The sequence below is a fragment of the Salvelinus fontinalis genome, chromosome 8 (genome assembly GCF_029448725.1).
Source record: "Salvelinus fontinalis isolate EN_2023a chromosome 8, ASM2944872v1, whole genome shotgun sequence".
In the NCBI taxonomy this organism is placed as follows: Eukaryota; Metazoa; Chordata; class Actinopteri; order Salmoniformes; family Salmonidae; genus Salvelinus; species Salvelinus fontinalis.
The window spans coordinates 29,084,189-29,100,758 of NC_074672.1; the positions used below are offsets into that span (position 1 = coordinate 29,084,189).

Here is a 16,570-nt window from a genome sequence, read left to right on the forward strand (position 1 = left end):
TACACATATCACCCTGACCTGCAAAACACCCTGACCTGCAAATCACCTTGACCTACAAAACACCCTGACCTACAAAACACCCTGACCTGCAAAACACCCTGACCTACAAAACACCCTGACCTACAAATCACCCTGATCTACAAAACACCCTGACCTACAAAACACCCTGACCTGAAAATCACCCTGACCTGCAAATCACCCTGACCTACAAAACACCCTGACCTACAAATCACCCTGACCTACAAAACACCCTGACCTACAAAACACCCTGACCTGCAAAACACCCTGACCTGCAAAACACCCTGACCTGCAAAACACCCTGACCTGCAAAACACCCTGACCTGAAAATCACCCTGACCTACAAAACACCCTGACCTGAAAATCACCCTGACCTGCAAAACACCCTGACCTGCAAAACACCCTGACCTGCAAAACACCCTGACCTGAAAATCACCCTGACCTACAAAACACCCTGACCTGCAAAACACCCTGACCTGAAAATCACCCTGACCTGAAAATCACCCTGACCTATAAAACACCCTGACCTGCAAAACACCCTGACCTGCAAAACACCCTGACCTGAAAATCACCCTGACCTACAAAACACCCTGACCTGCAAAACACCCTGACCTGAAAATCACCCTGACCTACAAAACACCCTGACCTACAAAACACCCTGACCTGCAAAACACCCTGACCAACAAAACACTCTTCTACACAAAACACCCTGACCTACAAAACACCCTGATCAACAAAACACTCTTCTACACAAAACACCCTGATCTACAAATCACCCTTATACACAAATTACCCTGATCTACAAAACACCCTCATACACATATCACCCTGACCTACGAAACACCCTGATCTACAAAACACCCTGATCTACAAATCACCCTTATACACAAATCCCCCTGACCTACAAAACACCCTTATACACAAATCACCCTGATCTACAAATCACCCTGATCTACAAATCACCCTGATCTACAAATCACGCTTATACACAAATCACCCTGATCTACAAATCACCCGTATACACAAATCACCCTGATCTACAAAACACCCTTATACACAAATCACCCTGACCTACAAAACACCCTGGTCTACAAAACACCCTAATACACAAATCCCCCTGACCTACAAAACACCCTGGTCTACAAATCACCCTGGTCTACAAATCCCCATGATCTAGAAATCACCCTGATCTACAAAACACCCTTCTACACAAATCACTCTGATCTACAAATCACCCTGATCAAATCAAATTTTATTGGTCGCATACACATATTTTGCAGATGTTATTTTGTGTGTAGTGAAATGCGTGTGTACCTAGCTCCAGCAGTGCAGTGATATCTAACAATTCACAACAATACACAAATCTGAAAGAAAACAATGGAATTAAGAAATATAGAAATATTAGGACGAGCAATGTCAGAGTCCGGAGTGTAGAAATATGTGTCCATATATGCAGTACCGGTCAAAACTTTGGACACACCTACTCACTCAAGGGTTTTCCTTTATTTGTACTATTTTCTACATTGTATAATAATAGTGAAGACATCAAAACTATGAAATAACATATGGAATCATGTAGTAACCAAAAACGTGTTAAACAAATCAAAATATATTTCAGATTCTTAATTCAAAAGGCACTCACACATCTGAGCTATCTATTTTGTAGGTGCATGGTATCAGTTGAAAAAAATGAAAAGCTCTGACGAAGGCCGTGAGGCCATAAGGAAGCTTATTAAAGAGCAGTGATACTATCAAGGGCAGTGTGCGGGTTTCTTCTTTTTTCTTCAAGTTTTAGATTCTTCAAAGTAGCCACCCTTTGCCTTGATGACAGCTTTGCACACTCTTGGCATTCTCTCAACCAGCTTCATGAGGAATGCTTTTCCAGAAGACTTGGAGTTCCCACATATGCTGAGCACTTGTTGGCTGCTTTTCCTTCACTCTGTGGTCCAACTCATCCCAAGCCATCTCAATTGGATTGTGGTCGGGTGATTATGGAGGCCAGGTCATCTGATGCAGCATTCCATCACTCTCCTTCTTGGTCAAATAGCCATTACACAGCCTGGAGGTGTGTTGGGTCATTGTCCTGTTGAAAAACAAATGATAGTCCAATTAAGCGCAAACCAGATGGGATGGCGTATCGCTGCAAAATGCTGTGGTAGCCATGCTGGTTAAGTGTGCCTTGAATTCAAAATAAATCACTGACAGTGGCACCAGCAAAGCACCCCCAAACCATCACACCTCCCCCTCCATGCTTCACGGTGGGAACCACACATGCAAAGAACATCCGTTTACCTACTCTGTGTCTCACAAAGACACGTCGGATGGAACCAAAATCTCAAATTTGGACTCATCAGACTAAAGGACAGATTCCCATCGGTGTAATGTCCATTGCTTGTGTTTCTTGGCCAAAGCAAGTCTCTTCTTCTTATTGGTGTCCTTTAGTAGTGGTTTCTTTGCAGCAATTAGACCATGAAGGCCTGATTCACGCAGTCTCCCCTGAAAAGTTGATGTTGAAATGTGTCTGTTACTTGAACTCTGTGAAGCATTTATTTAGGCTGCAATCTGAGGCTGGTAACTCTAATTTATCCTCTGCAGCAGAGGTAACTCTATGTCTTCCTTTCATGTGGCAACTCTCATGAGAGCCAGTTTCATCATAGTACTTGATGGTTTTTGCGACTGCATTTGAAGAAACTTTCAAAGGTCTTCACATTTTCCAGATTGACTGAGCTTTATGTCTTAAAGTAATGATGGACTATCGTTTCTCTTTGCTTATTTGAGCTGTTCTTGCCATAATATGGATTTGGTATTTTACCAAATACATCTATCTTCTGTATAACACCCCTGGCTTGTCACGACACAGCTGATTGGCTCAAGCACGTTAAGAAGGATAGAAATTCCACAAATTTTACTTTTAACAAGGCACACCTGTTAATGCAAATGCATTCCAGGTGACTACCTCATGAAGCTGGTTGGGAGAATGCCAAGAGTGTGCAAAGCTGTTATCAAGGCAAATGGTGGCTACTTTGGAGAATATCAAATATAATATTTTTTTGGTTTGTTTAACACTTTTTTGGTTACTACATGATTCCATATGTGTTATTTCATAGTTTTGATGTCTTCACTATTATTCTACAATGTATAAAATAGTAAAAATATAGAAAAACCCTTGAATGAGTAGGTGTGTCCAAACTCTTGACTGGTACTGTATATGTGTGCATATGTGATGGGATGTATAGACATTATGGACAGTGTGTGGATAGAATATGTAGTGTATCTGAAGAATATGTGGATAGAATAGTATATATAGAGCAATAGTTGAATAGGATGGCATTGACTATAATACAGTATATACATTACAATTAGTAAAACAGTATGTAAACATTATTAAAATGACCATTGATTCCATGTCTATGTACATAGGGCAGCAGCCTCTAACGTGCAGGGTTTAGTAACCGGGATGTTGCTGGCTAGAGATAGTGAATAAGTCCAGGGCAGTATATTGGTTGGAGGCCGCCTAGTGATGGCTATTTAACAGTCTGATGGCCTTGACATAGAAGCTGTTTTTCAGTCTCTCGGTCCCAGCTTTGATGCACCTGTACTGACCTTGCCTTCTGGATGATAGCAGGGTGAACAGGCCGTGGCTGGGGTGGTTGATGTCCTTAATGATCTTTTTGGCCTTCCTGTGACATCGGGTGCTGTAGATGTCCTGGAGGGCAAGCAGTGTGACCCGGTGATGCGTTGGGCAGACCGCACTACCCTCTGGAGAGCCCTAAGGTTGCGGGCAGTACATTTGCCATACTAGACGGTGAAGTGGGTCTAGGGAGGCTGAAGAAATTTGGCTTGTCACCTAAAACCCTCACAACCTTTACAGATGCACAATTGAGATTATCCTGTCGGGCTGTATCACCGTCTGGTACGGCAACTGCACCGCCCACATCCACAGGGCTCTCCTGCACAACGCATCACCGGGGGCAAACTACCTTCCCTCCAGGACACCTACAGCACCCGATGTCACAGGAAGGCCAAAAAGATCATCAAGGACAACAACCACCCGAGCCTCTGCCTGTTCACCCCGATATGGATCGCGTTGCATGAGGCAAATGATGGTCACACCAGATACCGACTGGTTTTCTGATCCACGTCCCTACTTTTTTTGTAAGGCATCTGTGACCAACAGATGCATATCTGGATTCCCAGTCATGTGAAATCCATAGATTAGGGCCTGATGAATTTACTGATTTCCTTACATGAACTGTAACTCAGTAAAATCTTTGAAATTGTTTCATGTTGCGTATAAATTTCTGTTCAGTGTACAGTGCATTCGGAAAGTATTCAGACCCCTTGAGTTTTTCCACATTTTGTTACGTTACAGGCTTATTCTAAAATGTATTTAATAGTTTATTTTCCTCATCAATCTACACACAATACCACATAATGACAAAACAAAAACATATTTTTAGAAATATTAGCAAATTTATTTAAAAATAAAAACTGAAATATGACATTTACATAAGTATTGAGTCTGCAACACCACTAAGCAAGGGACACCACCAAGCAAGCGGCACCATGAAGACCAGGGGGCTCTCCAAACAAGATCAGGGACAAAGTTGTGGAGAAGTACAGATCAGGGTTGGGTTATAAATTTTTTTATCAGAAACTTTGAACATCATACTGAGCAACATTAAATCCATTACTAAAAACGTCCGCTCACCAAAACTCACAGACCAGGCAAGGAGGGCATTAATCAGAGAGGCAACAAAGAGACCAAAGACAACCCTGAAGGAGCTACAAATCTCCACAGCTGAGGTTGAAGTATCTGTCCATAGGACCACATTAAGCTGTACGCTCCACAGAGCTGGGCTTTATGGAAGAGTGGCCAGAAAAAAGTCATTGCTTAAAGAAAAAAATACACAAACATGTTTGGTGTTCGCCAAAAGGCATGTGGGAGACTCCCCAAACATATGGAAGAAGGTACTCTGGTCAGATGAGACTAAAATTGAGCCTTTTAGCCATCAAGTAAAACGCACAAACCCAACACCTCTCATCACCCCGAGAACACCATCCCCACAGTGAAGCATGGTGGTGGCAACATCATGCTGTGGGTATGTTTTTAATCGCAGGGACTGGGAAACTGATCAGAACTGAAGGAATGATGGATAGTGCTAAATACAGGGAAATTATTGAGGGAAACCTGTTTCAGTCTTCCAGAGATTTGAGACTGGGACGAAGATTTACCTTCCAGCAGGACAATTACCCTAAACATACTGCTAAAGCAACACTTGAGTGGTTTAAGGGGAAACATTTAAATGTCTTGGAATGGCCTAGTCAAAGCCCAGACCTCAATCCAATTGAGAATCTGTGGTATGACTTAAAGATTGCTGTAAACCAGCAGAACCCATCCAACTTGAAGGAGCTGGAGCAGTTTTGCCTTGAGGAATGAGCAAAAATCCCAGTGGCTAGATGTGCCAAGCTTATAGAGACATACCCCAAGAGACTTTCAGCTGTAATTGCTGCAAAATGTGGGGTGAATAGTTATGAACGCTCAAGTTTTCAGTTTTTTTTGTGTTATTTCTTGTTTGTTTCACAAGAAAAAATATTTTGCATCTTCAAAGTTGTAGGCATGTTGTGTAAATCAAATGATACAACCCCCCCCCCAAAAAATCTATTTTAATTTCAGGTTGTAAAGGCAACAAAATGGGGGTGAGGGGGTGAATACTTTCGCAAGCCACTGTATCTGTAAGGTCCCTCAACTAAGTAGTGAATTTCAAGCACAGATTGAACCGCAAAGACCAGGGAGGTTGCAAAGAAGGGCAGCATTTGGTAGATGTGTGTAAAAAAATTTTTTTTTTCAAAAGCAGTCCCTGAATATCCCTTTGAGCATGGTGAATTTATTAATTAGGCTTTAGATGGTGTATCAGTACACCCAGTCACTACAAAGATACTGGCGTCTTTCCTAACAGTTGCCGGAGAGGAAGGAAACCACTCTGGGATTTCACCATGAAGCCAATTGTGATTTTAAAACAGTTACAGCGTGGTTGTGATATGACAAAACTGAGGATGGATCAACAACATTGTAATTACATCTCTAATCTAAATGACAGAGTGAAAAGAAGGAAGCCTGTATAGAATACAAATATTCCAAAACATGCATCTTGTTTGAAACAAGGCAAAAAAACTGAGGCAAATAAATTATATTTTGTCCTCAATACGAAGCGTCATGTTTGGTGCAAATCCAACACAACACATCACAGAGTACCACTGTTCATATTTCAAGCAGGTTGGTGGCTGCATCTTGTTATGGGTATGCTTGTAATTGGCAAAGAATAGGGAGTTTCTTAGGATACAAATAAACGGAATACAGCTATAAGCACAGGCAAAATCCTAGAGTTAAACCTGGTTCAGTGTGCTTTCCAACAGACACGGGGAGACGAATTCACCTTTCAGCAGGACAATAACCTAAAACACAATGCCAAATCTACAAAGTGTTATGAAAGTGTCTGAAAGTGTTACCAAAAGAAGACGTGAAATTTTCACTGTTCATTAAAATCCACTTTAATTCCAATATGACACAACATCAACAAATAAACATGCAAGACTTTTCTATCCCTACATCATGTTATACAAATAATGATTCTGTAGTTACAAAATATATATAAATATGTAGGGCCATTATGTACAGAACATTTACATTACTACATCCATAAATTAAATAACATTTATTTGACTGTTATATACATTTAACATGTATTATTATTGTTATTGTTATTATATTTCATTATTATTAATCTAGTAGTGGTATTCTAACTCTATAAAACAAAGCAGGTTGCGGGAGGAAACGGGACCATATGAGGCGCTGCTGTGCCTGAATGGTCAAGGAGCAAAGGTTAGAGCTGTCCTTGGTAAGCATGGATGGAGGGAGGGCAGGAGGCTATGTAAAACACACAGCACAGGGTTAGGTTCAACAGGCTACTTATACATGGTGATAACATGGCCGGCTAGCCAACAATACTGTACATTCAGCAGCTCTTGGTTTCCACTGAGGTAAAAGACAACACTGTACAGCACACATTTTCCACAATCACGCAGCCAGTTGACTGGGTTCGGAGGGCTGCCGTGTGTGCCAGGCAGTTTTTGGTTCTCCTTAGTAATTGATTGACTGATTATAAGTCATTGGTGGATCACTGGTATGAGAGGTCCACTCAGGTGGTTTTCCAAGGTCCAGTAGGTACATAAAATACGTGAGCACTTCGGCCCGTAGAGCTCTTGTTGCTGTGTACCATTACTTCTTTTAAACTGAGTCATTTGGGAGCATTCATTAAACTTTACAGACATGGTGAATTTATCCCCTGTCTGTTTCAAGATGGAAAACAATGCTAAATAGTTGCTAAATTCCATCATGAATTGCAATATTTGCAGTATTATTTTATGCCTTGTTGACATACTGAATATTATGCATGCATGAATCCAATTTCTATAAATGTTTTAACTGGTTTGAAAAAACAGCTAGTAATTTTACTACGGCAGTACATTTTATGAATACGTCCAGTATTTCTTGGATGTATCTGTAGATGTACCACTCTCGCACGCGCACGCGCACGCGCACACGCGCACACACACAGTTTATCATTTGCCATAACCTTTCTTGTTCTATATAATAAACAGTTAACAATACAAATGTGATGCTCGTGCCAATCGTTAGTCACCATTGTAAACATTGCAGTTGTGTAAGAAGCCGGTCCATTGCAGGCTTCCTGTTCTGATTAGATCATACTGTGTAGGTGTACACAAACAACACCCCCCCCCCCCCGCGCACAGAGCCAGTTGTATAACTCACACACATCAAATATATATGTCTCTCTCTCTCTCTCTCTCTCTGACACATACACATACACTCTTTCACATACTCTCTCTCTCCCTCACTTAATTTTTCTCTGTCTCCCTCCCACTCCCTTTCTCTCTCTTTCTCCCTTCCACTCTCTATGAGATGGTGCAGTTCTTGCTCTTCCTCCTCTGGCGCATGTGTAGCTGTCCGTGCAGCTGCCCGTGGTTTCCTCCATGAAGGGGTCCATGTATGGGTCCATGGTGGCCCCCCATCCCTCCCACCCCTGTAGGGCTGTATCTGTGGCGCAGCTCCTCATTGTTGAGGTAGCGTAGCTGGATAGGTCTGGGGATGGGCTCACCCAGGAAGTACCCCTCATCTTCTTCAGACTCAGAGGACGAGGAGCAGCTAGAGCACCAGGGGTCTGCCCCCTCCCCGTACCCCTCTCCACCACAGTATGGCCCCCCCAGGCCCAGCGGCTGAATCCCCCCGCCCCCCGCTGCATTGTGCAGGGTGAGGTCTGAGGTGGTGCGAGGGCAGGGTCTATAAGGCTGTTGTCTGTAACCACCCATGCCCCCAACGCCAAACAGGTCCCGGGCGGTGCGGCCGGCGGGTAAACGGTCGTAGTCCTCCTGAACGCGACGGTGTGGTGGTTCCATCATGTGATTTGCCCGGTCGGCCGCCAGGTGGAGGGCGTTGTCAGAGCGTGAGCGTCGAGAGCGCCGGTGGTGGCGACCACTGTTGCGGTGGTTGCCGTTTCCATCATTACCATTGCCGCGGTGTTTCCGTCGCCGTGGTTGCGTTGGTAGTTGTTGCCGTATGGGCTCTGGCTCATTGGGCCGACGACGAGGTGTCCTCTCAATCACGGCGGGCATGCGGAGGTTGCCACTACTCCCCATCAGGGCCACACGACCTTTACCCTCAAAGGCCAGAGGCTGGGGGGCGTCCCAGTACCCCAGGGGGTACCCCACCTGCACGGGCGCATTCAGGTTCCTGTATGGCCGAGAGGAGGTCAGGGACTCAGAGCTGCGGAACTGGACAGGGGAACCCAGTGTCCCCATGTTGCTCTTCTCAGACACATTCATCCCAGAATCCTTACTAAGGTCTGGCATGGAGAACCTGGACAGGTGCTCCTGACGCTTATTGACTCCATCCAGAGAGTTACCTGGGAAAGATACACAGACAGGTTATTTATACTTTATTACCTGATTGGGAGCATAAATCATTAGCCATATTATCATATTAGATCATATCTACTGTCTATCTTCTAAACTCAGGTGAGAGGGCACAGTACCTGTAGCGTTGGACAGGGCCAGAGACTCCATGGATCCTCGGGGGGTTTGTTCCAGAGGGGTGAGGGGCTCTGTGAAGCTAATGCCGTTGCTCATGGCGTTCCTGGTCAGTGGGGGCCTGCTGTCCCTCTGGAAGCCATGCATGCTGATGCTCCTCTTATCTGAGAAGCCCTGGCCTTGGCTGGACACCTCGTTAAAACTCATCTGGGTCCTCAGCTTGGGTGGCCGGAACTCGTCCTGGCTGTGGTGGATCCAGTTGTCCTGGAAGGATTGGCCCCTCAATGCCGCCATGGGCGTCCGCTTGGTGTTGCCCTGCTCTTTAACCCAGGACTCAGGCCTCTTCCCTGGGTTGCCAGAGCTCTGGGTTGGGGGGTGGGGTTTGGGGCTGGGGCTGTAGCCCTGCCTGGGGTTACACGGGCCCAGGAGCAGGGGCGTAGGGGTTGGAGAGGGGTCCCGCGGGGAGCCCTCATAGGCTGCCTCGTATGCTGGGGGGTAAGGTTCGTCCCGGCTCATCCACACCTGGTTGAGACTAGGGGTGCGGCTTGGGGTGCGACTGGGGGTTCGGCTGGGTGTCTGGATGGAGCCAAGGCTCAGACGGTCCATATGGATAGACAGGGGGTCCACCTCGACAGACAGACGGTCAGGCATTGGCGCTGGCTGGCGACGCTCCTGCTCGGTATTTCGGTGATCCTGTTTTATGATCTTGGTGCTGTGGCGGGACTCACGGGAGCGGGCACTCTGGAAGGCCGAGTCCGAGGAGTCGGATTCATCTGGGTCCTGTTTGATGGAATTGATTACATAATTGAAATACATAGAAAAGACACATATAGGTGTCACCAGAACATTCCGTTAAATGCTGGTTGTTCACCTGTCCGGCGCTGCAGGAGCGCGAGCAGTAGATCTGTCCCTGTTTGGGCAGAAAGGGGCGCCCCAGGAGGGAGCGCTTACAGCGGGCACAGCAGAAACACTCCTCTGTGGCATGCCAGTGCTGCCCGTCATATGTCATTTGGCCCTGGTCAATGCCTGGGGAGAGGATCACATCCTGGCATTAGAATTAGAAATGATGCTTACTACTAATAAGGTGTCAGTTTCGGGATATCACAAACTGATTCTTAATGATCACAGACAATTGGAGGCTTGATCTAGCCTTTGGATGAAAGAACACTGGCATAGGCATATGGTATATCAGCAGCATTACCGTCAGTCTAACTGACTGGCTGAAACCCATTATCTATAGTGAGAGACTGTAACTTTCCTCAGTAATTAGCTGAGCCAAGCACACAGTCTCTGAAGAGCCTGCTCATAGCCTCAGCTAATCTGTAAAACATGAGCCTACAAAATATTTTTATGATATTTACTGGAAGAAGAAATTAAATACAGCACAAATGCTGCGTTTTATTTCCCAGAAGGTTGATATTGTGATTTTACCCAAAACTGGGATTATGCGGTCTGTATAATAACTAAATAAATAACTAAATAAATATACATTTATCTCAGATTGTATGACTATTGGCACTTAACGACCACAGGTTCTTTGAATGGCTCCGTTAGGTTGTCGTCACCAGTAAAACATGTCAATAATGAAATGATTTGAGAAGTAGAGAAATGGAGGTAGAGATACAGAGAGAGACAAAGGGAGACTGATGGTGTGTGGGAACAACACAGTCATAGAGACGTGAAAACAGGGGACAAGATACATGTAAAAAGAGACACTAACCACGTTTTCATCCAAAAAATGTATGCAAATAAAGTCATGCCGTTTAGTAGGCTACAGATGAAATAAGTTCTGATGAACTTCACAGAGTGGTGAAAGTGCACAGTGATCTTGATGCTCCTTTCAATACATTTCGATGGTCTTATTCTGGCGACATGATGATTGATGCTTGACTGCTGTTTGACATATAAAACTAGAGTTGGTAGAGTTGAAAATGAGATGGAAACACATTGAACTTTAGATTTTTATTCGGCACATAAAAAAGTGAATTTTGTGTGCACTATGTCATCACACACTGATTTTTATCCACAAGTCAGTTTGCTGGAAACAACACTTGGGAAGTGGTGGGAAAATGTACACATTTTCTATGAGGATTTGACAATATTCGCATGAAAATTCGCATGAAAATCTGTCGCCAATTGGATGGAAACCTAGCTACAGAGAGCGAGAAAGGGATAAAAATAGGTCAAGGGAATAAGAAATGGTAAAAATAAAAGCAGGGATGGATATGTCAACAAGAGAGATGGAGGAAGATGGACAGCAATGAAGAGAGAAGCAGTTACATAGAGGTAAATATGGAAGTACAAGTAAAGGATGCAGGCGTGTTTTGAAGAATATAGAATCATTACATGATTTATTAACTGAACATACGAACTGACAACAACAAAGAAAGAGAAATACACTGATTGAAGTGACAGCAATAAGGGATCATAGCTTTCACCTGGATTCATCTATGTCATGGAAAGAGCAGGTGTTCCTAATGTTTTGTTTCACTCGATGTATGTATACATCATGTTCAGGAAACATCTAGAACCGTGTACCTATGTGTTCAGCGCAGGCGTCGCAGTACTCTGCGTAGAGAGACTCAAAGCAGTTGCAGCAGTGTGGATGTCCATCCTTCATGATGTAGCGCTGGCCGCCCAGCGGAGCCTCACACTCATAACAGCAGAAGTGCTTCATGTGCCAGTGCCTGCCCTCCGCCTCTGTACACTCATCAGCAAAGATAATCTAAAAGAGAGAGCGAGAGAGAGAGCGAGAGAGAGAGCGAGAGCGAGAGAGAGAGACCATACATTACAATCATCAGCAAACCGGAATCTAAAGCAAATAGATAGACCAAAATCAGTAGTAAAAATAATTAAAGATAAAATGCCGGAGAGACAGAAAAGACTGTCAAACCATAGACCACTAGAGAGGGTGAGAAATACACACCAAGCGGAGACAGATTCTTACCAAGTGAAGATCACACATATCTTAGAATTAGCTGAAATAAGACTTAGTCAAACCCAGCAAGACTTCCTCAGATAACTGAGATGTGGAAGGTGAGACCCCTCAACACTCAATACCCCTTAAACCCCATCTCCCGCTGAGCTCCAGCTAACCCAGCCGACTGCCCACCACCCCAGCCCTCTGAACCCAGGCGTGCTTACCTCATCACAGGCACAGCAGCGGGGTTTGAGCCTCTCGGCATGGTGCCGGCCGCAGTAGATCTTCCCTTCTTGGTGGAAGTAGATGAGGTCCACCAGGAGCTCCTCACACATGCAGCACACAAAGCAGTGAGGGTGCCACACCAGGCCGTGGCCTGCCCGCGATGCAAACACCACAATGTCCCGTCCATTAATCTGGCCCCCACACTGAGAGAGAGAGAGAGAGAGAGAGAGAGAGAGAGAGAGAGAGAGAGAGAGAGAGAGAGGAGAGAGAGAGAGAGGAGAGAGAGAGAGAGAGAGAGAGAGAGAGAGAGAGAGAGAGAGAGAGAGAGAGAGAGAGGAGAGAGAGAGAGAGAGAGAGAGAGACAGAGAGAGAGACAGAGAGAGGAGGAGAGAGAGAGAGCCGAGAGAGAGAGAGAGAGAGAGAGAGAGGAGAGAGAGAGACGGAGGAGAGAGAGGACAGAGAGAGAGAGAGAGAGAGAGACAGAGAGACAGAAGAGAGAGAGAGACAGAGAGAGAGACAGAGAGAGAGAGAGAGAGAGAGAGAGAGAGAGAGAGACAGAGAGAGAGAGAGAGAGAGAGAGACAGAGACAGAGAGAGAGACAGAGAGAGAGAGAGCGAGAGAGAGAGAGAGAGAGAGAGAGAGAGAGAGAGAGAAAGGGGCCAAGATATAAATAGATAGAAAGAGTTAGAAAGAAAGAGTCAGATAAAATAAATGTACAGAGGGGAAAGGAAGAAGGAGGGGGAGAGAGGAGAAGGGGGAGAGAGAAGGAGGGGGAGAGAGAAGGAGGGGGAGAGAAGGAGGGGAGAGAGAGAAGGTGGGGGGAGAGAAAAGGAGTGGGAAGGAAGGTGGAGGGGGGAGAAGGAGGGGGAGAGAGACGGAGGGGAGATTGAAGGAGGAGGGAGAGGAGGGGAGAGAGATGCCAGTTACGATAGGAATAATCCAATGTTTCTAAATGTGAAGTGCATGATCTTATCAATGAAGGGCTTTTATGGCTAATCCTGCTGATTAGACATCAATCCAAAACCAAGGCAGAGAAAGCATCTCATTTAGACATGAACAGATCTGAGTAGAAAGCTGAATTTATTTTCAAATATAAATTAAATTTGCTGTAGCATGGATTTTATCCCATTTGCACCATCCCCTAGTGGTGCCCTCTATGTTTCCGCTCTTTGTGCTGTAGGATTTCTGTGATGTTTGTTTTGTGTCAGCAGTGAGTACCTGTTCACAGATGGCCCCACTGATGGACAAGGGGAAGGGGCGGACATTGCCTCTTCCCAGGTTGTCCCTCTTTCTCTGGTTACTGAAGAGCTTGAGCTCCCTCTTCTCCTCGTCGTCCAGCGTGTTGCAGTATCGGACCTGACGACCAAACCAAAACACTCTTTCGTCACCCATATCAAACACATTAGACATCCCTTCGTAAATGTGTCAAAGGTCACTAGACACAGGTAATCAGGTAAACTAATGTGTCACCTCGTTGTCGTGCGGGGGCAGCTGGTGAATTAGCTGTTTGATGCGGTGCTTCTCTCCTGGGCTGTTCACATACGGCACCCTGTCCTCGGGTAGAGAACCGTAGTACTGATGCACCTGACAGGGACACAAACCACAACACTCTGCCTTTAGTCTCACAAAACGCTAAGGGTCTTAGTTCAGCATAGTGACAATGATAGCATCTTCTACAGCCTTGGTACATGTTTGTTTTTGCACTCAACGATTGTTGATTTTTTGTAATGACAGGATTGATAGAGTGGCTAGTCTGATCCTTCCTGAAGTAGGCCATGTGCCTACCCATCATTATAAACTTTACTATCTCTGAAAATTGAATGGCAAAATGTCTGTTGATTAAAAACAAAAGTTAAAGAACCCTCCCAGATGAACCTGAAAGCAGCAGTTTCTAATGAATAGATGATGGGCTTTATATTCTGCTGTGTTGGTTATTGTTCTGTCCTCCATCATTCTTGGCCTTGAGAACAATGGCTGGAACTAGGAGTGTCTGGAACAAAGGATCTTGTGGCTCTGCCGCAGACACAGCCTTGGAGAGCAATGTTCTCTTTCATTGCAGACAGTGTTTTGTAGAGTCCCAATTGTAGGCTCTTATTCTACTTAGCTTTATTAGTCCATACAGGATGTAAATTTGTCTTCTGCTTTTTATCCAACACATATGTTCCTTGCTCTAGGGAACATGGAAGGGGGGGAGCGTGGCAGCATTGCATCACAGGTCCCACTGTGCAGCACTTTACCATGGAGACAAGCAGGAATTATTACTTCAACCTGAGACATCAATGCCAGCAAACCTCCAGCTGCCAGCTCACTCCCACTAGATGTTTGCCTTGGTCTACAGTAGGATTTGAACCGCCAACCTTCCAGTAGCTGGCCCACCCTCAAAGCTACCGCAGCCCCCATAGTGATGGGAAAATAAAAAAGTATCTATGATTTCTGAATGCCTGTAGGCTACAATCAAAGTAATTATAGGCATTCAGGAAAACTTGCTGAGCTGAAGTCACACGATAGAAAGTAGGGAAAATGCTTCAGGTAATTATTCTTCAAGAACACAACAATCTTATGGTACAATTAAAGTTTTGTCACACCTCAATGATTTGCAACATAATCCTCGACACATACAGAGCAGATTTAAACTAAAATCATTGTGTGGTTCACACCTAACATTGCACAAAATAAATGAGGGCCTTCCAATCCACTAGAAAACAGCCTACTAGTCAACAGCAGACGCTAAACTTAGTTGTAGGTCACAATAATCCAGCAGGCTTGATTGCCTTCATCTCCTGTTGGTTCAGAGAAAGGCCACAGCCTCCCTCAGAATCCTGTCAAGATGGCTGACTGGAGAAAATAACTATCATCAGCCCTGCCTGTCATCTATTAACAGAGCTCCCGAAGGGAGGGAGGAAGAGAGGGAGGGGAAAGGAAGGAAGGATGGAAGGAAGGAAGGGAGGGCAGTTGGGCTGGAGGGAGGGAGGGAGGGAGGGCGGGTCGGGGGAAGGGAAGGAAGGATGGAAGGAAGGAAGAGAGGGAGGGAGCGAGGGAGGAAGGGTTGGTGGGAGGAAGGGAGCGTGGCAGCATCGCATCACAGGTCCCACTGTGCAGCACTTTACAGTGGAGACAAGCAGGAATTATTACTTCAGCCTGAGAACAAACAAAGAACCAACTTCTCCCTCATCTGGACAGCTCCCGTCAACGGAAAGAACTAATCATTTTTAAGTCTGTGCTGTTTTCTCTCTGTGGTGGAAGTTTATGTTTCAGTTTGTTCCAATTTGAGGGGTTAGGAATGACAATCCTGATAGAATAAAACATAGCAATCCAACAGCAAAAAATGCAAGAATATATAATACACACTATCATTACACCACTGAAACCAAAAGAGGCACCATCATTTCATTACTTTCATGTCGTTCAGACGATGCATTCCACAGACTATCCTTCAGGTCATCTTCATGGTTTGGTCACGGTTGTCATTAAGTTGGGCTCTGACCTCTCTGCTTACGTCGTGTCATCTCAACAGTGACAGTTGAGTAATTTCTTCACATTTGTGCTTCCATGAAATGTTTGACAGCTAATTTGCTATGCTTGGTAGGTTTGATGCACAGGATCTCTCTCTCTCTCTCTCTCGACACCATTAAGGGAATTTTAAAGCAATTAACCATCAGTTCTGCTGCTTGGTTATCAATCAATGAATCCACCCCTCTCAGATAACTAGGAAAATTAAGAAGGGGAAAAGAGAGGTACAAAGTGGATGGTGTACCTGCTCAGGGCTGAGACCAGGGGGCGCCCAGGCGTATTCCTCCAGTGCGCAGCCTGAGTCGTCGTCAGAGGTAGAGTTCCCCTGGAAGTCATACATCAACTTAGTGACACTCTTCTCCATCTCCAGAGACATGGCCCTCACCACATGCTCCTCACTTGGACACTTAGAGTAGACACAGGTCTTACTTTAGCAGAGCAGAGAGAGAGGGAGGGAGGGAGGGAGGGAGGGAGGGAGGGAGGGAGGGAGGGAGGGAGGGAGGGAGGGAGGGAGGGAGGGAGGGAGGGAGGGAGGGAGGGAGGGAGGGAGAAACAAAGAGAGATATAGAGGGGAGAGAGAGAGAAAGATAGAGAAAGAGAAGGTAATTAGTATTCTACACTACAGGCTGCAGTTTCAGATTTCCCAGGGCCATACATCAGGGCTATGGCAGATATAGGAAAGCATTTTCACCAATTTGTTATAACCAATTATGCATAAATATTGTACAATGTCATACACACAAACACTGGCTCAGACTTTAATAAAACTGTCAAATGCACAAAATGTTT

General features: G+C 45.1%; 1 protein-coding gene across 2 annotated transcripts in view; it reads right to left on the minus strand.

Annotated features, from left to right (window-relative positions):
- Positions 1–6,554: 6,554 nt before the first annotated feature.
- LOC129861052 (prickle-like protein 2) overlaps positions 6,555–16,570 on the minus strand; it is a 61,093-nt gene continuing 51,077 nt past the window's right edge. Inside the window, exons 2-9 of one of the 2 annotated variants that reach the window (XM_055932107.1) lie at positions 16,026–16,205; positions 13,742–13,855; positions 13,490–13,627; positions 12,271–12,474; positions 11,665–11,851; positions 9,998–10,152; positions 9,132–9,906; positions 6,555–9,002 (exon numbers count right to left, since the gene is read on the minus strand). In XM_055932107.1, coding sequence (XP_055788082.1) covers positions 7,996–9,002; positions 9,132–9,906; positions 9,998–10,152; positions 11,665–11,851; positions 12,271–12,474; positions 13,490–13,627; positions 13,742–13,855; positions 16,026–16,157 — 2,712 coding nt within the window. In that variant the 5' untranslated portion in view covers positions 16,158–16,205 and the 3' untranslated portion in view covers positions 6,555–7,995. Of the gene's footprint in view, positions 9,003–9,131; positions 9,907–9,997; positions 10,153–11,664; positions 11,852–12,270; positions 12,475–13,489; positions 13,628–13,741; positions 13,856–16,025; positions 16,210–16,570 lie in introns of both variants that reach the window. The other variant, XM_055932106.1, reaches the window with a different exon arrangement.